The sequence below is a fragment of the Grampus griseus genome (genome assembly GCF_964374135.1).
Source record: "Grampus griseus genome assembly, chromosome: 5".
Classification (NCBI taxonomy): Eukaryota; Metazoa; Chordata; class Mammalia; order Artiodactyla; family Delphinidae; genus Grampus; species Grampus griseus.
Genome location: NC_138998.1, coordinates 1,142,686 through 1,167,652, shown reverse-complemented (window position 1 = coordinate 1,167,652; position 24,967 = coordinate 1,142,686). Strand labels below are relative to the sequence as shown.

Below are 24,967 nucleotides of genomic sequence, written 5' to 3'. Positions count from 1 at the left end.
AATTTGGAATGGAACAGGGTAATCATACATGTTCACTTTTTATCCTCCTCCCCAATTATCTAAAGTTTAATAAAGCAGATTAGAGTCATGAGGAGATAAGAACTCCACAACGAAAATGCTAATAGAGACAGGCATGAGGCACAAGGAGACCCTGCAACAATCACTCTCAGAACTTCTCGTCAGTGTGTGTGAGGGTATGTGTATCCTGTGTGTTCAAGCCCAGATGCACAAATGCAGGGTTGGGGTTAAGAGCAGAGGATAACATTAGAGGAAAGGGAATGTACCTCTAGATTCTTTAGCAAACATACAGGGGGAAACGCATTCAGACTTACTATAGCTACTCCCATCATGAAGCCAATTACAAAAATCCAACTTACAGAATGCAAGGTTACATTCATAGTAAATCTAGTCAATTACCATGGAATTACAAGTAAGAGTAGTTTGAAGTTTAAAAACTTTGTGCAATCCAGCAGCTTCTGCTTGTGCTAGTTTCTCTTCAGTCATTTTCACCACAAATTTCACAGTTGTATCAGTATGGTATTCTTTATAATCAGAAATTAATGCTGGTGTTTTATCTGTTCCATTTAGCATAGGTTCTAAAACCTGTTCTTTGTATACCTATAAAAGATTTAAAAATAAGTAATTCTTTCATGACACACATTCATGTTCTTATTCTACAAGTCATGTAATCTTTAAAACTTCTCGATTCCAGTGGGGAAAAAGGGGAAACCATCTCTATCATCTCCTGCCCAGTCACTATAGTTGACAATACATGGGGATCTCAATGGAGAAAGACGATATACAAGGTACTGGTTCTGATCTATCTCATACTCAAAAGGCAACAAGAGGCTGAGAGTACAAAGCAGAAGGCATCAACTAGCACTGACCAGGTGACGCGCGTACTTTTAGATCCAATACTGAATGACATGAGTTTATTGACCATATTTATAAGGGTTCAAAACACTATTTGTTATGTACTATTCTAGTCATTGCAACATAAACAAAGATAATAGTCTTTTTAAAAGCTAGCTAAGTCATTCTACATTTAGATAACTTTTAAATTACCGTTGGAATATTCCAATGAATGTGTCAAAAGTATATACATGAATGTTTAAACACTACAGACACAGGGCAAACAATCATATTCTCACCAGAAAGGACTGCCTAACACAACTGCCACACACAGCTCACAGGCAGCTCACGTCTTATACCAACCTGTGTCCAAGTTCTAACGGGAAGCTCTGTAATCTCCACTGTGTTTCTATCCACCACAAATATTTCACCACTGACTGCATATTGGTTTTGACCAAGTTCTTGGATTGTTCCTTTAAAGTTTTTGTAGTTTGGAAGCTGTAGAGAAAAATAAAAATACCTAAAGGCCCCGACTTCTCACTTGAGTGCCAGTGCCACCTCTGAATGCCCCTTAGTCGATGACCTATTGCTACCGACAGGTTCACACAACTGAAACTAAATTCCTCTCGTCGGCAATAGGCCCTCTCCAAATAATCACTCAATCTTGAATTCACAGCTTCTGTTAATATACTCAACAGCCCCCCAAATCTCAAAACCTCAGCACCACCTTTCCTGGTCTTCCAAGAATATCGCCTTTTTTTCCCCAGATTACCCCTCCATCCTTCCTTCTCCCCTAGATTAAAGATCCTTCACATCCAAACTCCTCAGACATTAGGTTACAAGCCAAGCTAACCTTCTCGCTTTCTCCAGTGATGTGCCTTCCAGATCACTACTCTTTTTCCACGTTTCTCTTGAATATTTTGGATATTCTCACTTTCACTTGCTCTATCCACCAGGCCTGATGGTTGTTCAGCTCTCCACACCCCATGCATCTATACAAATCTTACTTAGCCTTCTCAGCCTAATGACAAGTGATCTCTCCCTCTTCTAAAATTCCTATGTGCTATCATCACTAAGAAATCAGGCGTACAGCATAGGACACTTCTGCTCACTGAGCAACTGTTAATATCTTCTGTCACGGCAAACTTCATGCCCAGAGGTATCATCTTGACAACAGATTAACTTTTTGAAGACAGAGATCATGGTTCTTTACCTTACCACCTAGCACAGTATCATATATAGAAGATATATATATCTATATATATATGAAACAAGTATTGATCAAATACACTGAGACAATACTCTAAATGTATCTGAAATAAAATAAAATGCTATAATCATTAGAAGTAATTTGATACTTCTGTTAGAAATATTTTAAAGTACTTTAAAGTATTTAGGAGAAAAAGGATGTTAAATCATCCCCATAATCTAATTTTCTTTTAAAATACAAATATGAAATCAAACTTGGAGAGAAATACTTAAAAATATTAACAGTTTGTTTCTATATACAGGGAGTATTTTTTCCTCTTTGCTTATTTATATTTTCTACAATGAGCACTATCATTTTTGTAATACAAATATTATTCTATTTAAGTGTATCATGATAAAGGGAAACTTCTAGATGATTTTAAATCACGTAGAAGAGCGTAAGACACTTTTTTGAGGGTTTTTCTTGGAGGGAGTTTGGGGGAAGAACTGAACATGATGAATGATGTAAGGGCAAAAATGAAAAATATGGGGATTATTAAAATATATACAAGGTGTCTTTAAGCATCCGTAATGACTCTAATATGACTTAGTAGTTTAAGAACAATAACAAAGTTGCATATAACTTTGTCATAAAAACGTTATTCTCTATATAAGTTAGATATTTGAAAGCCTGAACTACAAGGTACTTAAAATTTTTAATAAACAGTTTCTCCCATAAACCTTATATCCAGGCTTTTTCCAAATTCTTTTTTTTTCTCTTTCTTTCTTCCTTCCTTCCTTATTTATTTATTGCTTGCTGCGTTGGGTCTTCGTTGCTGCGTGCAGGCTTTCTCTAGTTGCAGTGAGCGGGGCTACTCTTCGTTGCGGTGCATGGTCTTCTCATTGCGGTGGCTTCTCTTGTTGCGGAGCACGGGCTCTAGGCACACGGGCCTCAGTAGCTGTGGCTCGTGGGCTCTAGAGCTCAGGCTCAGTAGTTGTGGTGCACAGGCTTAGCTGCTCCGTGGCATGTGGGATCTTCCCAGACCAGGGCTCAAACCCGTGTCCCCTGCATTGGCAGGCGGATTCTTAACCACTGTGCCACCAGGGAAGTCCCCCAAATTCTATACCTTTTACAGTAAGCACACAACAAGTTACACACTAATAGGGTCCTTACTGTCTACAATACGTTCTAAAATGAAAATGATTCCATTACTTTTCTAAAATGACTGGCCTTTGTCGTTCACAAATTATCATTTGTTAAAACAACATAAGCAATAAGTTCTACGTAATCACCATGGGATGAGGATCCAAGCCTTCCAGCATCCGTCTGACGTTGTTCACAATCTCCCTAGCATCATAGTTGGGTAGTTTACAAGCCCATCCTGTGCCGATACCCTCAGCACCATTTATTAAAACCATGGGGATTATGGGAATATACCACTCGGGCTCTACGCGTTGATTATCATCATAAAGGAATTTAAGCAGGTTGTCGTCCACAGCAGGGAAAAGCAGTCTTGCCAAAGAGCTAATAAAAGGAAAGAGAAAGACATGGAGCAATATCATGGTTTTAGAAAATAAAACTTCATACATAATTTAAATCTTTTAATTAAAATCAAAAAATCTTTTAAAAAGAATGCATTTGTTAAGAATTTTGGTTACACGTGCTTAATTTAAATTTAACAATAAAATTTACCTAACCTTATTAACAAATATATTTCTCTCAGGCACAAAGCCAGAATAAAACAGTCTTGTTTTACTTGTTATTTACTGATTTACCTTCCTAAATTCTTAGTATTGATAAATAACCTTTTAAGGATTTCCTCTTATTCTGACTAAACCACAAAACCCATCTTCAGCCTAAAAAGTAAAGTTGGATCAGAAAAAATCCTTACGTTCATTAGGACTGGTTCCACCAATAATTCATAAAAACTGAGATCAACAAATTTCATTCTATATGTGATCAAATAATTTGGAACATTCACCCTCAATACCCAATCACCTCTCTCCGTAGTTATAATTCTATCACACATTTAGTTAGTTCCAATAAACTTCAAATAGAGCTTTATACCATTATATCAGCAAATGATTACCTTAACATCGTGAAAATGTAACGAGGACTTGCAGCATCTTTGCCCCCGTGAAGCCGAGTTCCAAACTGACCGATGGGCTGAAGCAAGTTAATGTTGTTACTCCCCACAAAGTTCTGAGCCAAGTTCACGATAGTCATCATCAGTGCTTGCTGCAGAACAGAAACAGACAGAATACAAAATTCACATTCCAGATTTTCTAAATGGATTTCCTAATTTTTATTAAAACCCAAACTCTCAACTCTTTTACATTTCCAAAGAACTTATAAAAGAAAAAACACTTTATTATGCTGAATTATCCTTCTACTATCCTCCTTCATGACCATAAGTATAGTTCTCAATTAATTCCAATCTCCATGCTTACTTCTCCATGATGATAAGCAGACATCTCGGCAACAGATCCAGCCAACTGTGCAACTTTTACTTCGCGTTTATCATTCCTCTTGAAACAGGTAAATAAAACTTTTCGTTGGCCTGGTTTAAAGCCTATTTTTAAAAACAACAACCCTCTTTTAAAAATATTGCTCAGGATATAGTTGTAATGTTTCTTTTAGTGACAACAATGTTTTACATATTCAAGAGAAAAAAAGCAAAGATATAGTTTGCTTCCGAAAAATAAGTAAAATTGTTTACTTGAGATTCTGTAACAAAATGAGTACATACTAACACATTTTATACCATCTCAATCTATTCCAAAGTGAAGAACCAATAGAAAGACACCCTCCGGTCTTAAAAAACTGCTCAGTGGCACCAAATTCCTTTCATAGGAGTTCCCAAACACTCATGTGAGCATTCTTCTTGCTCTAGGCCAATGAGCACAGTAATAAACTTTTCAGTATATGCTAGCTATCCATCATCATCAACGTGGGCCCAGAGCAAGGCAGAAGCAAAAGGATTATAAAATATGGCCACTTTCCTTGAGAATTTTACAATCTAATTGAGGAGGAAAATTAACACAAATAAAATAAGAGGCATACAATTATCGGCATAGACGTTTATAGGCATCTGAGACCAATTTAGACGGCAATTATTAGGGAAGACATCAGAGAACAGATGTAACTTAAAGCTAGAACTACATGGATTAGTAGAACCGTCTGTTACTAGCTGAAATACCAAGGAACATGAAGATCAACTAATTTGCTAAAAGTTATAAAAATCAAAATGCTCTAGATAGAAGACTAAAATCTGCTCTAAGTACTGGGTAGCAGTTTAACTTTTCTGTCAAGTTAAATAAGTTAAAAGCATTAGGTTTGGGGTATTGAGGAGTAAAGGTGTTTTTAAAATTCAGTCTCCAATAAATACTTCAGAACTTATCAAAATCACATTTTACTTTTTATTTTAAAAAGTCTCCAACAACTTGGAGCAAAAGCTTTAAAATTCTGCAAGTTAATTTTCTTAAAAAGTTCAAAAAGGGTTTGAAAGATTCAAATAAACAATATAAAATTTCAGAACTACTAAACATCTTGAGAGCAACTTCAGAATTTTTAAATTTATTATAAGGATGCGTTAAAGTACATGAAATTAAAATATACTCAATGACATACAAAAATGAAAAAGATTGTTAAACAAAAGCTACTTACCATCAACAAGAGATGGTATAGACCTTTCATTGTCTGAGTTTGAGAAGAGAATCAATTCCTTGTTGATGAAATCATTGTAAGTCAAATGCTTTGTTGCTGTACCATATAAAAATTGCTAAGAGAAAAGTTATATAGCAATTATGTCATGATTACTGCATGAATTTTAGCCTTTTTCTCTTTCTTCCCCAGATCACCACTCTTTATGACTAACCTCTGGTAAGCCATGTAACCTACGCTGTCTCCGATCTTCCATAAAATTTGTTAACCATTCTTTTCTGTCATCGATCTTCTTCTTACTGAATGCCTGAAAGATTCCAGGTAACAATTTCATACATTAAAAATAAAAAGAATTTCATTATAAAATTAAAATTTATAAAGGCAAATAACTAATTATTAATTTCTGGGAAATTAACTTTTTTCCAATATGCTTTTATCAAAAATACACTTCAACAGTGGTGTCTGAATTAAAGAACTATGAAAGCAGGGCATAATCTGCGGTGATGGGGAATGACACCAAGATTAACTAGGTTGGGCTTAGAATTCTAAAGAGACTTATCACAGAAAACCAAGATTGGAAGAAAAGTATGCAGAAAGAGGGAATGGATATTAGGAGAGATTTTTTTAAATGAACTTTGTTACCAAGGTAATGGCAGCATCATCTTCAGGACCAGCATATCTAAATAAGATGCGGTGCCTTTCCATATCAGCAAAATATTCCTTGGCTTCCTTAGCTGTACTGGTACCCAACCCTGCACAATTTTAAAAATAAATGTGGAAACAAGCCAGAGACAGACAAATACTGTATGATCTCACTTATATGTGGAATCTAAAAAAAAAAAAATCTACGTCAAACTCATAGTAACAGAGCGTAAAACAGTGGTTGCCAGGGGCTGGGGGGAGAGGGAAATGGGGAGATGTCAGTCAAAGGGTACAGACTTTCAGTTTAAGATGAGTAAGTTCTGGGGAATCTAATGTACAGCATAATGCCTACAGTCAATAATACTATATTGTATACTTGAAAATTGCTAAGAGAGGGACCTCCCTGGTGGCACAGTGGATAAGACTCCGCGCTCCCATTGCAGGGGGCCCAGGTTCCATCCCTGGTCAGGGAGCTAGATCCCATATGCATGCTGCAACTAAGAGTTCACATGCCGCAACTAAGAAGCCCATGAGCCACAACTAAAGAGCCCACCTGCTGCAACTAAGGAGCCCACATGCCACAACTAAGGAGCCGGCAAGCCACAACTAAGGAGCCCACGAGTCGCAACCAAGGAGCCCGTGAGTCGCAACTAAGGAGCCCACATGCCATAACTAAGACCCAGTGCAACCAAATTAATTAATTAATTAAAGAAAATTGCTAAGAGAGAAGATCTTAAAATGTTCTCTCCACAAGAAAAAATATATATATGGGGATAATGAGCAATATCCAGAATATGGGAAATTACACAAGACAAACAATCCAACTTTTTGAACAAATAAATTACAAGAAAAAAATGAAAAGAGAAGTAATGTATTAAGATTAAATAGACTTATCAACCAAAACCAATGTGTGGGCCTTGTTTGGATCCTGATTCAAAAAAAATAAAAAAATAAAAACTATAAAAATGAACATTTTAATACAATCAGGAGAATTTTAACCTGGATTGAATATTTAAGGTTATTAAAGAAAAGTATGATAATGGTATTATGGACAATAAAAAAAATTCTCTTAGAGATACATACTAAAGTAGTATAGATATAATTAATGCTTGGAAGTTATTTCAAACTAATGGGGTGGCAATGACAAGAGTTCAGATGAAACAAGATTGGCTGCAGAATGGTGACTGTTTAAGAACACGGGGAAGCCCATTATACCACTCTCTCTACTTACATAAAATTTTCCCTAACAATTTTTTTTTTTGCAGTACGTGGGCCTCTCACTGTTGTGGCCTCTCCCGTTGCACAGCACAGGCTCCGGACGCGCAGGCTCAGCGGCCATGGCTCACGGGCCCAGCCGCTCCGCGGCATGTGGGATCTTCCCGGACCGGGGCACGAACCCGTGTCCCCTGCACCGGCAGGCGGACTCTCAACCACTGCGCCACCAGGGAAGTCCCCTAACAATTCTTTAAAAATCAGCCATAGCTGTTTCTAAAAGCTAAAAGAGACAAACTCTCAAAATATTTTACAATGCTCTCATAAAAATAAATTTACGTCAGTAGTAACTTCACAAAATTTAAGTGTTTTAGAATACAAACCTTTGTAGTATTTTATTTTCCAGGCTTTCTGGTTTTCTATATGTTTTTTCCACTCATCAAATTCAGGAATACTATAGAAGGAAAGTTCCTGCTTATTTTTGCTAGCCTTAAATGAATAATTAAAAAAAAAAATTAGATTTTCTGCTACTGTTTAAGACAACAGTATAAAAGTATATTAATGTAAATAGTACCTTTACGATAGGAGTAATGAACTCTTCAAGAAAACCATGCTTCAAAAGTGATGGCCAATTGTGATGGATGAAATTAATAAGCAGGCCTTTTATGTGAGAACCATCTTGATCCTAAATAAATGTTAGTAAAGAGTGCTATAATAACTTATGAAATATAATTACTTACAAAACCAAATTTTTAGATGTATGAATGCAGCAATGAGGCAAAATTCCATTCAAATTTTACAACTGTGCTTTACAAAACATTCTTTGGATGATCACCGTAAAGAATTTTTTTCTTAAAATTCAAATAAAGAATATAGCAAAGTGACAGACTAAATCTTTCTGTCATTAAATTTGCTACCATTTTTTTTAATAGTTTGCCCAGATTTCACTAAAAGAATGATTTAAAGATGGAAATTAATGAAACAGGGTTATAATGCTACTTCACTGGAAGGAGAAATCCATGGAGTACAGGTATTCACAAGTCTTCTCTTAACATAAAAACTGATAAATTTCTGCTTAAAACTATACAGCAGCTGCTCATTGAATATTTTCTCTCAAAATCCTTTCAATTAGAGGATGTAAGAGACAAGCAGTTGGATGCATGTGGAATTCTTCCTTTTCAATTTTCTACTTCTTTCCTAATTACTACCATTTCACTATTCAGGTCCTCCACTTTTCTTGTGCATGCCAAATTATGCCATCATATACAAATATTAGCCATTATCCTATTGATTAATCTTTCTTGTAAATTTCACCATTTCCTTCCTGCTTATAGATAGGTGGGCTTCAACCCCATAATACTACAGTGTGTTCTACTCTTCCCATACTTGTTGCATTTAAAAATATTTTTAAAATACCTAACCAAAGAGGTGGTTACCATAAATTAGATAATGTAGAATGTGCTTCACACAAACTGTGCCATTAAACAGTATCTTCCCCCGGATGTAAACACAATCACTTCCGCGTCTACCATCTTGGGACAAATTTCATGAAACAAATATCAAAAGGACATTCTGAAAAAGATATGTTTTAATATGTGGCAACTTTTAAACTAACCTGATCAGTCATAATCATAATCTTCCCATAGCGTAAGGTTTTCAGCGATTCTGCATCATCATAACTTTTCTTGTATTGTAGACCAACTATCTTAATGATATTGTTTATTTCTGCATTCTCCATGATCTGTGCAAACATGAAAAGGATGGAAAGTGTTTTAGAGTGTCTCCAGAGACCAAAGGTGAGTCGCAGGGACGCATAAAGTTCACAGTGCTAGCGAGGCACTCAAGTGCCGCGGGCACGGGCGCAGATACGCACCTGCTTGTGAGAGGCCTCCCGCACGTTGAGGATCTTGCCCCTGAGGGGGAAGACCCCGTACCTGTCCCTCCCAATCACGCCCAGTCCGGACACGGCCAGCGACTTAGCAGAGTCCCCTTCCGTCAGTATCAGCGTGCACTCCAGGGAGTGCCTGCCACCTGGGGGCAGAGGACACACATTCCAAAGTTCTCGAGTCCGCCCATGACAGCGCGGAGCCGAGAGACTGATGATCGCAGTGACCACGGAGCGCTGTAAGAGCATCTTACACCATGCTCAGGGTAACTTAAAAATTAAGTGCATTTTATGGAACTCCGGCCCCCCGAAAATTAGTAATCTGTGGTACATATGGCAGTTTTAGTGAAGTAAAACCATACTCTGAACTTAGAACCCTATGCTCTATATGTGGAAAGTTAAAACAGTCTCTAACTGAATAAACACAAACTTAAAATCTAAAAAAAAAATCTGAACCTTACCAGCATCATTAGCATCGTCCAGTTTGGGAATACCTTTGATTTTACTGTACTTTACTGATGAACACTTCTTGTTCAGCTGCGTCTGAGCCTTAAATTTCACCCAGTTCAGGATACTTTCCACAATGCCACAGTTAGAGGCCTAAAAATCAAAGAGTAATAATATACAAGCAAGCCAGAAGTTTATACACTTAGCTAAAATTAGTGTAATACTTGGAATCTGTGCAGTTATAAGGCAAAACAATAGTAGTGATGATAATAATTGTGATATATGCTGGTAAATATTATTCTAACTACAGTAAAAACAACTCAGGCAGCTATTCACAATGACCTATTGTACTGAAATGTAAACACATGAAAAGAAGGTCGACCTTACTTCATATGAAAAAGGTTCTATTACAATAAACTCCATAAGAAATACACATAGCTTTTGTTACAAGTTAGTTTTGTGAAAATTAACACAGTAAAAGCTGATCCACCTTTGAATTTACTACCTGGGAAATTTTAGACACTGACATTTTTGATGTCCCTCAACACAAAAATGTGAATCTTGAATTCCCTATGACAAAGAAATATTAACATGAAGGGAATATTAGGATAAACTCAAGATCTTATGGGAAATTCCCTGGTGGTCCAGTGGTTGGGACTCTGTGCTTCCACTGCAGGGGGCACGGGTTCAATCCCTGGTCGGGGAACTAAGATCCCGCGTGCCTCATGAAGTGGCCAAAAAAACAAAAACAAAACAAAAAAAACCTTATGAATAGTCCTTATTTTTTAGAAGTTTGGTACTAAGGATTTCAACATTACATATGTGTCATTCTGCAGTGAATTAATGTGTGACAAGATGTCAAACCTCCCCCCAACCTCCCCACAAGAAAAAGTAAAGCGCCTCCAAACAAAGTTGGAGTTATTTATTTTTCATCAACCTGGGTAGTATGATTTTAGGTGTATGAAACAGTCTTCTGGAATGTTTCAGATATAAAAAGAAGTGAACTATGTTGTCAAATCTAAACTTTCTCTGCCAAAAATGAAAACGTGTAAAATCTGAACTCAAATGACAAGTGCTGATGAGGGCAGAAATTTGGGCTCTCATTAACACTGGGTCCTCTGTATTCAGAATTCATCATGCTTAGACCCAACAGTACTATTCTACAGGCCTTTAACTAAAACCTAAAAAACAACTTTTCTTTTTGTTTGTAAGACCCTACCTTTGAAATTCCAATACCAGAATTTGATAAAAATATTAGTTCTACTGCAATTACATGATACTCCTCCAAAAAACTATTAACTTCCAAAGAGGAGGGGCTGTAATTTATTCATCTTTACATTCCCAGGGCAAACATATTTAAGGGCATTTTAGATATGATCATTTAATATATGTTTGATGGTCCTGGTGAACAAGAGAACTGAGGCAAATCTTGCTGATACATAAGAGGCTATGAGAAATTATTAGCAGCCACAAGGCTCAGTTATAAATAGAAGATTTATTATTTATTTATACTCTCACCTTGTTTCAGAAAAGCTAAGGCAGCCTAAATAAATATGCACAAAGTAAAATGAAATTTTAAAATATATAAAATATGGTAAATTTTGTTATGCATATGTTACCAAAATTTTTTTTAAAAAACTACATAAAGGTAAAAATCAGTATATGAATTTGAAGTAAGTAGAAAGGATGAAATCAGGAGTCCTATAAGGACCTGTACACTTTTTAGAGGCAAATCTGTCTTTATAAAGGACAATGCGAAGCTAAAAACACAATTAGTTACATGAGTCCCCACTTTAATGCTTGGCGAAATAATCGACTGCTTTATGAAACTGTGTCTATCTACCCTCTGAAGTTTTCAGAATCAAGCATACCAGTTTTTAGTATAAGTATGCCTGTACCCACAATTAATATAAGAAAGAAACTAATCTAAATAATTAGAATGATTTAGAATAAATCAAGAAAACTACTTAAACAACTCTCAATAAAAAAACAAAATAAAAAACACTGAAAAATAATACAGATTTTACTCACTGCTTTAAAAAACTTTTCTGACAGTTGGCATTTGGATCCAAAACTTTTGGGCTGCAAAGTCATGTTTTCCTTAGTCTGAGAATCAAAACTTGGATTTTCGATAAGGCAGTTAATAAAAACCCATATATGGTTTTTTACCTGTTGAAAACATATCAAAAAAGGTTAATATCAGAACTGATATTATTTAATAATTCAACAGAATATATAAAACATCACTTACTTGAAATGGTTTCACTGACACACCAGCTTTGTTCTTTTTCTTAACTACTTCAATCAGTTTACCAACAACTTGGTCTACTACATAATCCACATGCCGTCCACCCTGAAGACGGAAAAAAAATAGAATCCAAAATCTTCTATAGTTAAGGTAGCAAAATAGTTACATGTTCATTTTTTTCTAGAATCAGTGTTTAATCTTCACCACAACTTTGTGAATTCAGTATGACTATATTATTAACCCTATTTTCCAAAGAGTTAAGATGAGCCTCAGAATGCCAGAGTTGGGATTTAAAAAATAAAGTCTTTTTGGCCACAGAGCCAATTAGCAACTCCATAAGACTCCATACAAAGTGAAAGCAATCGCATAAAAAGAAACGTGGAGGGCTTCCCTGGTGGCGCAGTGGTTGAGAGTCCGCCTGCCGATGCAGGGGACATGGGTTCGTGACCCAGTCCGGGAAGATCCCACGTGCCGCGGAGCGGCTGGGCCCGTAAGCCACGGCTACTGAGCCTGCGCGTTCAGAGCCTGTGCTCTGCAACGGGAGAGGCCACAACAGTGAGAGGCCCACATACCATAAAAAAAAAAAAAAAAAAAAAAAGAAACATGGAAGTGAGAATAAACACTGGCCTGGTGGTGGCAGTAACACTCACAAGACTGACACTTAGGGGCCATGGCAGCCATTGACAGTTGTCCATTCAATATCCATTCTCTCCTTTTACCTTACTGACAAACCCCAATTTGTTTGTTTTTAACTGGCAACATACCCAATTAAAAATATTCACCAATCTAGACTTCCTCGCAGCTAGAGGTAGCCACTTGACCCAGTTCTAGCCAGAGATGCTAGCAGAGGTCTACTGGATGGGGCTTCCAGAAAAACTATTGCATTCTTTCTTTCTTTTTTTTTTTTTTTTTTGCGGTACGCAGGCCTCTCACTGTTGTGGCCACTCCCGCTGCGGAGCACAGGCTCCGGACGCACAGGCTCAGCGGCCAAGGCTCATGGGGCCCAGCCACTCTGTGGCATGTGGGATCCTCCCAGACCGGGGCACGAACCCGTGTCCCCTGCATTGGCAGGCAGACTCTCAACCACTGCACCACCAGGGAAGCCCCAAAACTACTGCATTCTTGATCAAAGGGGAGAGGCTCTAGTTGGCATATGCATTTGCCCAAACTCATTCCCTCTCCCTAGAATTTGGAAGGGTGCAGCATGAGAACGAAAGCCAAATGCTAAGGGTGGCAGAAGAGTAAGCCAGGAAGAGCATAGGTCCCTGATGACACTCTGGAGGCACCGAACCAGACTAACACTGCCTACCATCAGTCCCCAGTCATACGAGGAAGAATAAAACCTTTACATGTTTACAAACCACTGTATACTAGGTTTCTGTTACACATAACAAAATGCAATCATATCTGATACAGATTTCTGTTGACTGGAGAAAGTGATGCTAGATTATAAAAAAAATAGAAAATAAAAAAAATAAGTTCAAACTTGAACAAGAGTGACAAAGTGACAGATCACTGCGTTAGCTTATTCTAAAATACACACTTGTCGTGCCTAATATTTTACTATGGTCAATGGATAAATGCTTATAGATGAGAAGAATTTCATTTGATTTGGAAATTTAAAAGCCTACAGAAAGGGGTTCAAACTCCTCAGAATGGCAGCTAACACATTTCACAATCTGACACCAAAACAGACTCATCCCCTATTATTTGTTCTTTTACACTCAAAACTCAGAGAACACAGAATAAGGAATTTATCATTCTAAATGTCATAAAATATAAATGTATTCAATTATCAACACTAATCATATAAACTTATATAAACTTATATGTTTAATCATATAAACTTATATGTTTAAACTATAAGACAGCTATTTCATAGAAAATAAGCTTTTCTTTTCATAAGTCAATTTTGATTTCACAAAAGCAGATTTGGGTATTTTTTGTTTTTGTTGTTTATTTTATTGTTTTGAATGAAGCACTGTTCTACCACTGACTTGGAAACAGAATTAGTGTACTTACTTTTGTTGTTGCAATGCTATTTACAAAGCTGATTTGCTGGAATCCTTTTTCACTCAGTGTGAGACAAACATCCCATCTTTCATTTGCAAGTTCATGAATAACTTTTAGGGCCACTCCAGTTTCATCCAACTTGTCTTTCACATAAAGATCTACATAACTGCGAAATCCATTTACCTAATAATTTGGAAAACAAAAACAAGAAACAATTTCTCTCCTACTGGCAGCTGAACTAGGTGAATGCCAACAGGTACTCATACTCTCATTTCCCCTCATTCACAACACCTCTCAATCTGCAGATCCCAACCTTATTCTACTCCTTGATTTCTGCCCTTTAAAAAGGAATTCATTTCCGTATGTACTTGACAAAGAGAGGTTATGAAGGGACAGCTGGACAGGTAAATTATTATAAAATTTTTCAAAAGTTTAAATTTTTAAAATGACCAAGTAGACCTCCAGTTTGAGTTGACATGTAGAGGACAAAGAAGAAGTTTTCTTCTCCCTTACAAGAAAACAGCTGGTCAGGTGACAAATTTTTTATGTATCTTCAAAAGCTTGGGATCACAGGACAGCTGGCCATCCTAAGTCTGAAGACAGACAGGTGTCTGTAGGGAGACACAGAACCTAAGCCTTTTGCTTAACTGGGACAGAAGCTACTTGGTTATATAAGCCCACAGGAGCCTTAAGCCAGAGTTTCTGATTAACTGCTACAGGACACATGTGGACCTGCGTGAGTGTGTGAAGAACTTGAGGGCTGTGGTCAAAGGGTTCCTACTCTTTTCCAGGAACCGTAGAGTAGGTTTTCACAGGGCAGATCAGAGAGAATCTAGAACAAGTTCCCCCCATGGGGCCAGCTGGGGGAGAAGAGCAGCCACTGGGAATCCCACCCAGACCCATCTCCCTTATCAAAAAGAAAAACAAACAACAACAACAGCAAAAAACCCCTTAATCCACAGGGGGCAAGGCCATAGAGCCAATTAGCAACTCCAGGGCTGGAAAGCCGTGGTGAAGTATCACTGCAGCTGGGATGAAGTAATTCTGCCCCGGGCCACCCCACCTCACCCCCATCTCATTTAAGTTTACATTTTTAAAAGGCTTATTCCGCAGGGCAGGGAGCCTAAAGGATACTGAATGAGAACACTGGCGGTTACCTGCTGCAACTAGGGCAAGAGAACAGAGGACAAAAGGACAATCCCCACCTCCAACGGAGGGGCAGACACTCTTGTGAATGCCAGACCCCTGAGACACGGGTTCACTGTGTGCTCTGAAGCCGGAGACTTAGTCAGACGTGGGGGTCTCCACAACCTACAACCAGGCTAGCAGGCCTCCGATAACAACAGTGGTTCTCAGCTGGGAGAGCAACACGAGACAGACCCTCCTTGAGGGGCAGCTCCAAGGGAAGGCCCAAAGCGAAAAGAAGGGACAAAAAACAATCTAAAGTATCTGGTGCCCATAGCAACAACAGACTGCAAATACGGCCCAATCTCTGTCCAGATTAACATAAACCCTCACACTAAAGCCTAGGTACTCCGTATCTATTACCCTATACAACATTGCTGATTTTCAGCAGAATCTTACAAGGCATGCCAAAAGGCAAGAAAAAAACACAGTCTGAAAAGACAAAGCAATCATCAGAACCAGACTTAGATGTGTCACGGATGTTTTAACTATCAGATAAGACATTTAAAATAACTATGGCTAATCTGTTAATCTCTAGTGGAAAAGGCAGACAATATGTAACTTCAGCAGAGACAGAAGCTTTAAGAATGAATCAGTTGGAAATCCTAGAAATCAAACACAGCAGAAGACAAGAAGAATGCCTTTGGCAGGCTCAGCAAAAGACTTGAAACAGTAGAGGAAAGAGATCAATGAACTTGAAAATAGAGCAATAGAAATTAAACTAAAACACAAAGAGAGTGAATAAAGCAGAGCAAAACGTCCAAGAGCTTGGGACCCTACAATATATGCATAATTGGAACACCAAAAGGAAAAGAAAGAAAAGCATGTAAGAAATATTTGAAGAAGTAACAGCCAAAAATTTTCCAAAATTAGTGACAGACTCCAAACAATAGATCCAAGAAGCTCAGAAAACACCAGAGAGACTACGTACCAAGAAAACCAAAAAACACCACCAAAAAAACCAACCAACCAACACAAAAAACCATAGATATACCTAAGCATAGCATACTCAAAAACCAAAGACAAACAGAAAATCTTCAAGGCAGCCGGAGGAAAAACAAACACTTTACCGAGGAAGAAGGACATGAACTACAGTAGAAACCATGCAAGCAAGAAGACAACGGAGTGACATTTTTAAAGTATTGAAAAAATTAAACTATCAACCCATAATTCTACATTCAGTGAAACTTTGTATCCTTTGGAGTGAGGGAAAAGAAAGACTCTCTCAGTCTTTCTGAGGGTAACATAAACTGAGGGAATCTATTGCCAGCATACCTATTCTACAGAAAATAAATATTAAAGGAAAATCTCCAGGCAGAAGGAATATGATTAAGATCAAAAACTTAGATCTACACGAAGAAATTAACAGCACTGGAAATGGAATAAATGAAGGTAAAATATAATCTTTATTGTATTTTTAATTACTCTAAAAGATAACTGACTGCTTAAAGCATTAACAACATCACTAGTTGTGGAAACATTTCTGCCATCATTTCTTCAAACATTTCTTCCACCTCATTCTCTTTCTTCTTCTGTTGTTTATAGCACATGTAAAAGTGAAATGTATGATGTACTGTTATAAAGTCCCTCCACTACACATGGGATACACACACCCCTATGTTCACAGCAGCACTATTCACAACAGCAAGACATGGAAACAAGTCCATCGACAGGTGAATGGATAAAGAAGATGTGGTACATGTATACAATAGAATACTACTCAGCCATAATGAAATAATGCCATTTGCAGCAAAGTGGATGGCCCTAGAGATTATCATAAAAGTGAAGTCAGACAGAGAAAGACAAATATCATATGATATCACTTATATGTGGAATCTAAAAAGATGATACAAACGAACATATTTACAAAACAGAAACAGACTCACAGACTTAGAGAACAAACTTGTGGTTACCAGCGGGGGAAAGGTGGAGGGAGGGATAGTCAGGGAGTTTGGGATTGACATGTACACACTTCTATATTTAAAATAAAATGCCTTTCCATGAAAAAGTAAAGTCCTTTCACTACACATGAAGTGATAAATTATTTGAAGGTGGACTCAAACCATTCACAACTGTGTATTATAAACCCTAGGGCAACCACTAAAAACATTTTAAAAACAGGTATAATAACAAGTAAATAGAGGAGATAAAATGGAATCGTAAAAAAAAAAAGCTCAATTAAAACCAGAGAAGGCAGGATACAGGGAAATAAGAAACAAACAAATACAATGAATAAATAGCAAGATGGTAAATTTTAATCCAAATGTATCAATAATCACTTTAAATGTGAATCATCTAAACACACTGGTCAAAAGAGATTAACAGATTAGATTTGAAAAGCAAGATCTAACTATAAGCTGTCTACGAATTAACAAAGCATTAACTATTTTAGAAGACACTTACAGGCAATTTCTTTCCATTAAACATAACCTTGACTCCTTTGCACGAACCAGCCAAATCGTAAGCTCTTCTGGTCATGAGAGCCACAATGTCCTTGTCAAGTTTCTCCATCTTAAACTTGGACAGATCTGGTTGGAATGTTATGCATGTGTAATCTTCACCATCAAAATGTTTAATTTTGGCTTCAGAAGTCTTCATCATATTATTCATCCATGTCTGTAAAAGAAAAAATATTCAAATGTTTCTATAATGCTTCTATATTTGATAATACATAAAGACTCAGCTAATGAGATAACACTCATTTACCATAACTATATCCGTTTTCCAGCTTCACAGCAAACCAAATTCTTGAAACTGATATTATAAATGAGAAAATTTTAAATACTACTATTATAACCTCATGCTGAAAATAAGCAAAATAAACTGCACAACTTTATACATTGTTAGTTAAAACATCTTTCAAATTCTTCAACATGACCATACAGAATTTTACAAAAATAAAAAGATATGATGCTTTTCCTGACAAAATTATTTTAGCCTATGTAAAATTTCAAACTATTTTCAAAGGTCTACAAAAGTGAAATATAAAATTTTGAAATGTAAATTTGACAAATCAACAAGGAATTTTTCAAACATGCTAAGCAGATGTATTTCAATCTGCCTGTGAGGGTCAGGATATTTTCCCTAGTGCTTAAATAGGTTAAAGGAAAAGTCTGTTAAGTAAAGCGTTTGTTTTAAAGGAATAGGAGAAAGATAGGTTTATGTAAAATATCCCAGGCATTCTGAAGTCTTTTTACTCTGATTACTTGCTTAATGCTTTAAAAACAAGTTATATGGGTATCACTGCAATTTACCTAAGGTCTGTTATCTTGGCAAAGCAACAAACATGATTATTTAAAAAAAAAAAAATCAGGCACATTTCTATCATACCTGCTTAAAACTATGTTTGTATTCTTTGCAAGCAGTTTCTACTGTAAACTTTGTACTGAAAATATTACAAAGTTTTGCACCATAACCATTGCGACCACCTGTAAAAACAATTAAATGTGAAAGGTTTAATGACAATGACTTTAAAGAAACTTTGTTAACTCACCTACCATACAGCAGGTCTGTTGCAAAACAGTTTCCACTTATTGAAATAATCAATTGATGACAATGCAAAGTATATTTAGATTTTTCATTTAAAGAAAAATAAAATTAAGGTTTAGCACATATAGTAAAATTAAAATATGCATTTTGTAGATTATCTTCATCACAACTTCAAAAACATTAAGCTTTTTATCTCCTATAATTCAGTAAGTCTATGTATGAAATCTGAGCTTTCTATCAAAGTTACTTCTCTATTACAAAATTTTAATCTATATAACTTCCTAGAGCCTTGGTTTTGAAAAAAAATTATCAATCTACTTAGGAAATGTAAATAAGTAGAAAAACATCTGGTTTTGGTCAAAGCACTTTCAACTCTATTCATAGGGTCTAGGCTTTCAATCTTGACTCTCTTAAAGAAATCAGTTTAAAAGCAATTTAATTGATACCAAAAGACATGGTGCTTATGTAAAAACAAATTCACATAAACAGGAATCATACACATCTTATTTTCATCAGGACTCTAATTCAAAACCCAAACCGTTAGCCAGGTTAGAGCTCCAGGAGTTCTAGCAGAAGTCAGTGTACTACGAGAGTTAAGTCTCTATCAGACTATAACCAAGGAAACAATTAAACATGATAGTTTTTTATATATTAACTCTGAAAAGGATTTTCTCATAATAAAACTATACAGATTTCCTTTTCTGTAACATTTTATATAGAAATAGTAAGAGGGCAATATTTTTCAATAAAAATTCTGATCAGCCTAAATCAGACTTTACCTGTTACTTTTTTCTCATCATCATCATAGTTACTGGATGTTAAAAGCTGTCCAAAAATTAATGCAGGAACATAAACTTTCTCTACTTTGTGTTCTACTACCGGAATGCCTTTCCCATTATTCCAGATGCTTATGATGTTAGATTCACTGTAAATAAACAAGCAGAGTTTAGAGCTTAAAATAGTTATAAGCTATATCAATTAATTTACATCAAAAGTAATGTAACCCAGAATAAACCTGAGTTTGCCAGCCATTACCAATTGGGAGACACTCACTTGTCTTCCAAGAAAATGCTTGCTGAGGACACACATTTCTATCCCTGAGTCATAACTCAAATTAAGATCTGCAGGTAATACTGCAAAATTTCTCAGGAAAAGAAACTCTTCTCAGTAGTAAAAGCAGTGAAGCTTTTATAACAAGCCAGCTATCAATTTCGTTTTCTTTTCATACATATTAGCCATGATCTTCCTGCTTCACCCTACCAGTCAGCCACCTGTGAACCCAGGCTCTGCAGGGCCAGTGACCACGGCCATTTTTATTTCCTACCTGACTGCTGAGCAGGGCAGACAGAAAGGGAAAAACAGCCTGAAATGTACTCCATTCTCCGCCTAAATGTTAGAGGGTTGTTTGTATTGTGGCAGTCATTGTTATAAACTAACCTTAATGGTTTTAAAATATGTTAAGTATTACCTATTTTAGGTCTTTTAGGTTTTTCAGGCACAAAACCATCCATTTTAGTCCTAAATGGTATGGAGTAGAGGTTCCTACAGTTAACAGCAACTTGACGTAGGCCACAGTCCTGATGGAAAATTTTGCCTACCCTATCGCTTCAGGGTAGTATATATTACGATGCCTTTACCCACTTAGCCAAACGTGCAAAGAAACACACTTCACTGAGAATTACCTTAAAAAGCTACCATTTGCCAATCTGATTCACAATTATTCTTAGACACACTGTTTCACTCACACATACATAGCTTAATCTCTCTAGAGTTACTAGAAGTAGTTATTACAACTAAAAAAAAAGTTATAAAAGCCAAAATGAAAATCAAAGATCCAGGAGGAAGTTAATTAAATTTTTAGAAGAAAAAGAAAATAAAAAATAACAACACATCATCTTCTTTCCCTCGCTCTACAATATAGGTTCAACTCTCCGAATCGCGGAGACTTAAATTTTGATATCATTTTTATTCATATCTCCTGATCATTCTCTAAAGTCGTTTAATCATCAAGACATTAATTTGTCCTATTAGATTCGTTTCAGCAGTATCCGACCTTCCTTCATTCCAAATGCCAGTATAGGAGTCTAAATTAGCATCACCTTAAATACTGTTACTGCAACACTGCTAAAACACAGAGCTAGCCACTCCCCTTAACTGTATTCTGATACCACAGCTTTCCTCACACTACTGTTTGCTCCAGGACACATCAGTAGTTTAAGTGTCTTCTATATTGCATGTTCCAGGCCCATTATCCATATCATCACTTAGAGTCAAACTGAACTACCACTATTCTGCAACATGCATCCTATTTTCCTGCAGGTCAGTTTTATTACTTGTCCATGTTCATTCCCAATTCTTCCATTTCTTTGTTTACTGGTCTTTCCCTTGCCTACACTACCTTTTCCCTCTTTGTCTAGCCAAATTTTACCTTAACTTCAAGGATCAATTTACGACTTCAGTTCTCCCACAAGCCTTTTACCCAGCCTAAAACAACGTTTCCCAACCCTCCTTACATTGAAACTTGCAAAAAAATCGAAAAGTATTTACAAGAGACCTCAGGACATAATTAGGTTAGCTCACTTGTGGGTAAACACTCTCTACAGAATACACAGCTGAATATTTAAGTATGTAATGGTTTCAAATTAGCTACTGTACTTTACCTTGTGTGTCCTTTTAAATGCAGATGTCAAAATAGTGGGCCTTAGAAAAAGGGCTGTGTATTGCATTACTTTTTTAGACTTCCAAATAGTTCCTAGCTTGGGCTTAAAACCTGTAACTTATTAAGCACTTTTTTTTTTTTTTTTTAACAAGACACTTCATGGAGTTTAAAACTATAGAGAAAAATTCTGAAGGAAATGAAGAAAGAAAACGAATGGAAAATTACAGATATTAAACATCTCAGAATGACACAAAAAGTCAACAAACTCATTAGAAAACCCTTAAAATTTCTTCATCCTACTTAGTACATGTGGTACTATAATTAAAATAAGGCACTTTGTAAATGCGTTATCTTCATCACAGTTTCAAAAAATGAGGCTTGATATCAAGTACATTCTATAAGCCTGTGTGAGTATGAAACTGAAATCTTCTATCAAAGTCACCTATTACAAAATTTCAATCTATTTCACTTCCTAGATCTGGTACTTATTTCTATAATCTCTAAACAATGATTCAGAATTCTATAACTATATTCTTTGCTCCATCAATAATCTTCACATTAGTATTAAGAATGATGTCCTTGAATAAGCTATAAATAAAGTTTCAAAATAATTAAAGCTAACAAACCTGGAAAACAATCTAAACATCCAATATTCATTAGCTGGAAAGAGGTTAAACAATGATGACATACTGACATAATAAAATACTTAGAAACATTAAAAAGAATTAAGTAGATCTACATAAGTTAATAAAGAAGGCTGCCCACAGTATGTCAAATAAAAATTGAAAGATACAAAATAGTATACAGAAGGCGATTTTTAAAAAATGTATACATATATGTACATATATTTCAGTATGAGTGTGTATACTGAAAGCTACAGCTTTAAGTTTCAACCCTGAATAAATAAAAATACATAAGCTGGAGAAACAGAACCCTGGTTAATGTGCTTTCCACAGTTATTTGATTTTAATCAAACAGATGCCAACAAATAAGTTGTTTCAATAACAACTAACCATTATGTTATACTATTTAATGGGTTTTAAGCTCCCCTGTAAGAAGCTGCTTCAAATTCTCTTTCTAGAATTGCTGTCCAAATTCTGCATGGCACTCCTTGCTAATCTATTCCTACTTTTATTTTGTTTGTTTTTTTTTTACAACCATGGCTGTTTACTTAAATTTTATTCCCACGTCACAGAGTATTATCAAAAGAGGAATAAGAGCTAAACTGTGCTGTGTATCCTCTACACTTAACCCATTAACTATCAAAATTTAACCTCTCTTTTACACAAAGAGTTCATGTACACACATGCACAAAGAAAAATAAAATCTGCTATACAAAAATGTTAAAAAGAATGAAACCCAAAGAGTATAAAAAATGGACAGCAGAGAAAAATGGGTCAATAAAATAAACAGCCTAATGGCACTTTTCCCCATCTGAATTCTGCTTTAAAATGACTTCTTAATTTAGAAATCTAACTTAAGCAAAAATTGCATCTCTGAAATAAAATTTATTTTAATAAAAGTAGCATGAATTCTGTAATATATGTAGTAAAGGAAAAACATAAGGAATGATTTTATGGGAGAATATTCACAAAAGTCAAAATGTTATTGTCAAAATTAACAAATATAAATAAATAATAAAATATAAGGATCAACAACATGTCCCAAAATGGTTGTCTGTTGGCAATTTTAAATATGTGTGTGTATAAAATATATATTTTAATTAAAAGCAGGAGAAAGATTCAAGAATCTCATCAATAATTTATAAACAAAAGTAAAATAGGAAAGGAGAGGTGAAAAATATACTACCTTCACCCTTTTTTCCTTGGAATAGTCAACTATGAATTTTTGTTTTATATACATATTTTGTATGAAATAAAAGAACTTTCCAGCAGAAGCAGTTAAAATGACTTAGAGATAAATAAGAAAAAAGAAACTGTTATCTGATTCCCATTAAGAACCAAATAAATTTAGTTATAATTCTATGACACTCTTATACTCACACAAAAATGTCTGCTAAATGAAAAGGGAGTTAGAAAGAGAGCAATAAAGGCACTAGTTTGTCCCAAATCTGTAATAAACTTAAAGTAAAGCCTGCCACCAAGAGTCATTATTTGGTCTACAGAGCTGTTTTATAGCTCACTTCTTGATCACTTTGTTATGATGGGGTTCTATCTAATCTTTTTTTTTAAAGTCCACATTATTGGATCAATGTGGTCAAAGCAATTAAGATAAAGGAACCAAACATCGTAACCATGTTCACCATGAATGTATTTAAGAAAAGGTCTTCTTCCTTAGTTTTCAGAGTCTTTCAGTTCTGATTTTTAAAAAAGCTTAAAGATATCAAAAATTCAACATCTGTTACTCCTTACTAGCTCTCCTAAAACATAATAAATGATACCATTTTTAACTAATTTCCTAAATATGGAAGAAAAGAAATCCTGACAGCCAAAATTTCCTTTTAAATGTCTGCCTAAGTTGCAACTTGTAAGTGTCTTGTGCATCTTACCATACAGATTCTCAATTTATTTGTTATAGAAATGATGCAAATGAAAAACAAAAAAAGGAAGAAAAAAAATCAAGAACTTCAACAATATAGTTATGTAGTAATATTTTCATATAAGATACAGTCAACTTCATGGTATAACCAAATATAAACTATATTTTTATTATTTATCTTAACCATGTCCTTAAAATTAGATTACTGACAGTAAGGCTATAACTGAATTATTGAATTTTCATGTTAAAGAAAATTTTCATGTTAAAATCATGCTAAATTACTAACTATAAAGGATAAATGTAACATAATATCTCACAAAAGCATCCTGGTGAAAACAGGATAAAGCTTTAAGTTAGAAATACTTTATTATTTTCACTCCCCCTCAGTCCTCCAAAAAAAATATCACTGTAGTTATCAGCTAAGCACCTGGTATATATATTCTATAATACCAGCAGTTCCCAATTCACAAATGTTATAAATGGAAAAGTCCAAATGTTGGTTATGAAAAAGTAAATTTAACCCATAATGTACCTGGAATAGTACTAACAATAGCCCGTAGCCTTGAGTACCAAAGCAAAAATAAGAAAAGATTGATTATTCTAGCAGCTGAAACAGTATCCACAGCATCAAAGAGGGAGAAAAATGGTCTCCAAGTGCTCCCATAAGGAAGTACTGAATACTTTGGAGAAAAAGATCATGAATGACAGAGGAAACTATAAGAGGGTAGCATTCTGGCCAAAAGAGACAAAAATAACAAGGTCTCAAGCAACAAGAAACTCAAGAGTACTAACTGTATGCATTATTCCTTTGAGGAATGTTCGAAGTTGAACATCTGAATAAAACAACTTAGCATAAGAAATTAAACTTGAAATATACTTACGGATCAATAGAAACTTTAATACAGGTCATGTTCTTATCCCTCTGTTTATTGTCAGCTGCATTAACTACAAAATTAAATATTTTGATAAGTAATAAAATAGTTA

At 35.6% G+C, this 24,967-nt stretch overlaps 1 protein-coding gene across 3 annotated transcripts in view; it reads right to left on the bottom strand.

Moving 5' to 3' along the window:
- The window catches only part of TOP2B (DNA topoisomerase II beta), a gene marked incomplete at its 5' end in the record, with an annotated part of 66,400 nt that overhangs the window by 18,383 nt on the left and 23,050 nt on the right, over positions 1–24,967 (bottom strand). For all 3 annotated transcript variants that reach the window (XM_082654896.1, XM_082654898.1, XM_082654897.1), the window contains 20 exons: positions 418–618; positions 1,216–1,350; positions 3,334–3,565; positions 4,131–4,279; positions 4,492–4,613; positions 5,708–5,822; positions 5,919–6,011; positions 6,347–6,456; positions 7,942–8,047; positions 8,133–8,243; positions 9,174–9,299; positions 9,432–9,589; positions 9,905–10,043; positions 11,922–12,059; positions 12,142–12,243; positions 14,161–14,334; positions 17,740–17,952; positions 18,667–18,764; positions 19,605–19,750; positions 24,865–24,928. In XM_082654896.1, the coding sequence (XP_082511022.1) occupies positions 418–618; positions 1,216–1,350; positions 3,334–3,565; positions 4,131–4,279; positions 4,492–4,613; positions 5,708–5,822; positions 5,919–6,011; positions 6,347–6,456; positions 7,942–8,047; positions 8,133–8,243; positions 9,174–9,299; positions 9,432–9,589; positions 9,905–10,043; positions 11,922–12,059; positions 12,142–12,243; positions 14,161–14,334; positions 17,740–17,952; positions 18,667–18,764; positions 19,605–19,750; positions 24,865–24,928 (2,732 nt within the window). The remainder of the gene's footprint in view (positions 1–417; positions 619–1,215; positions 1,351–3,333; positions 3,566–4,130; positions 4,280–4,491; positions 4,614–5,707; positions 5,823–5,918; positions 6,012–6,346; positions 6,457–7,941; positions 8,048–8,132; positions 8,244–9,173; positions 9,300–9,431; positions 9,590–9,904; positions 10,044–11,921; positions 12,060–12,141; positions 12,244–14,160; positions 14,335–17,739; positions 17,953–18,666; positions 18,765–19,604; positions 19,751–24,864; positions 24,929–24,967) is intronic.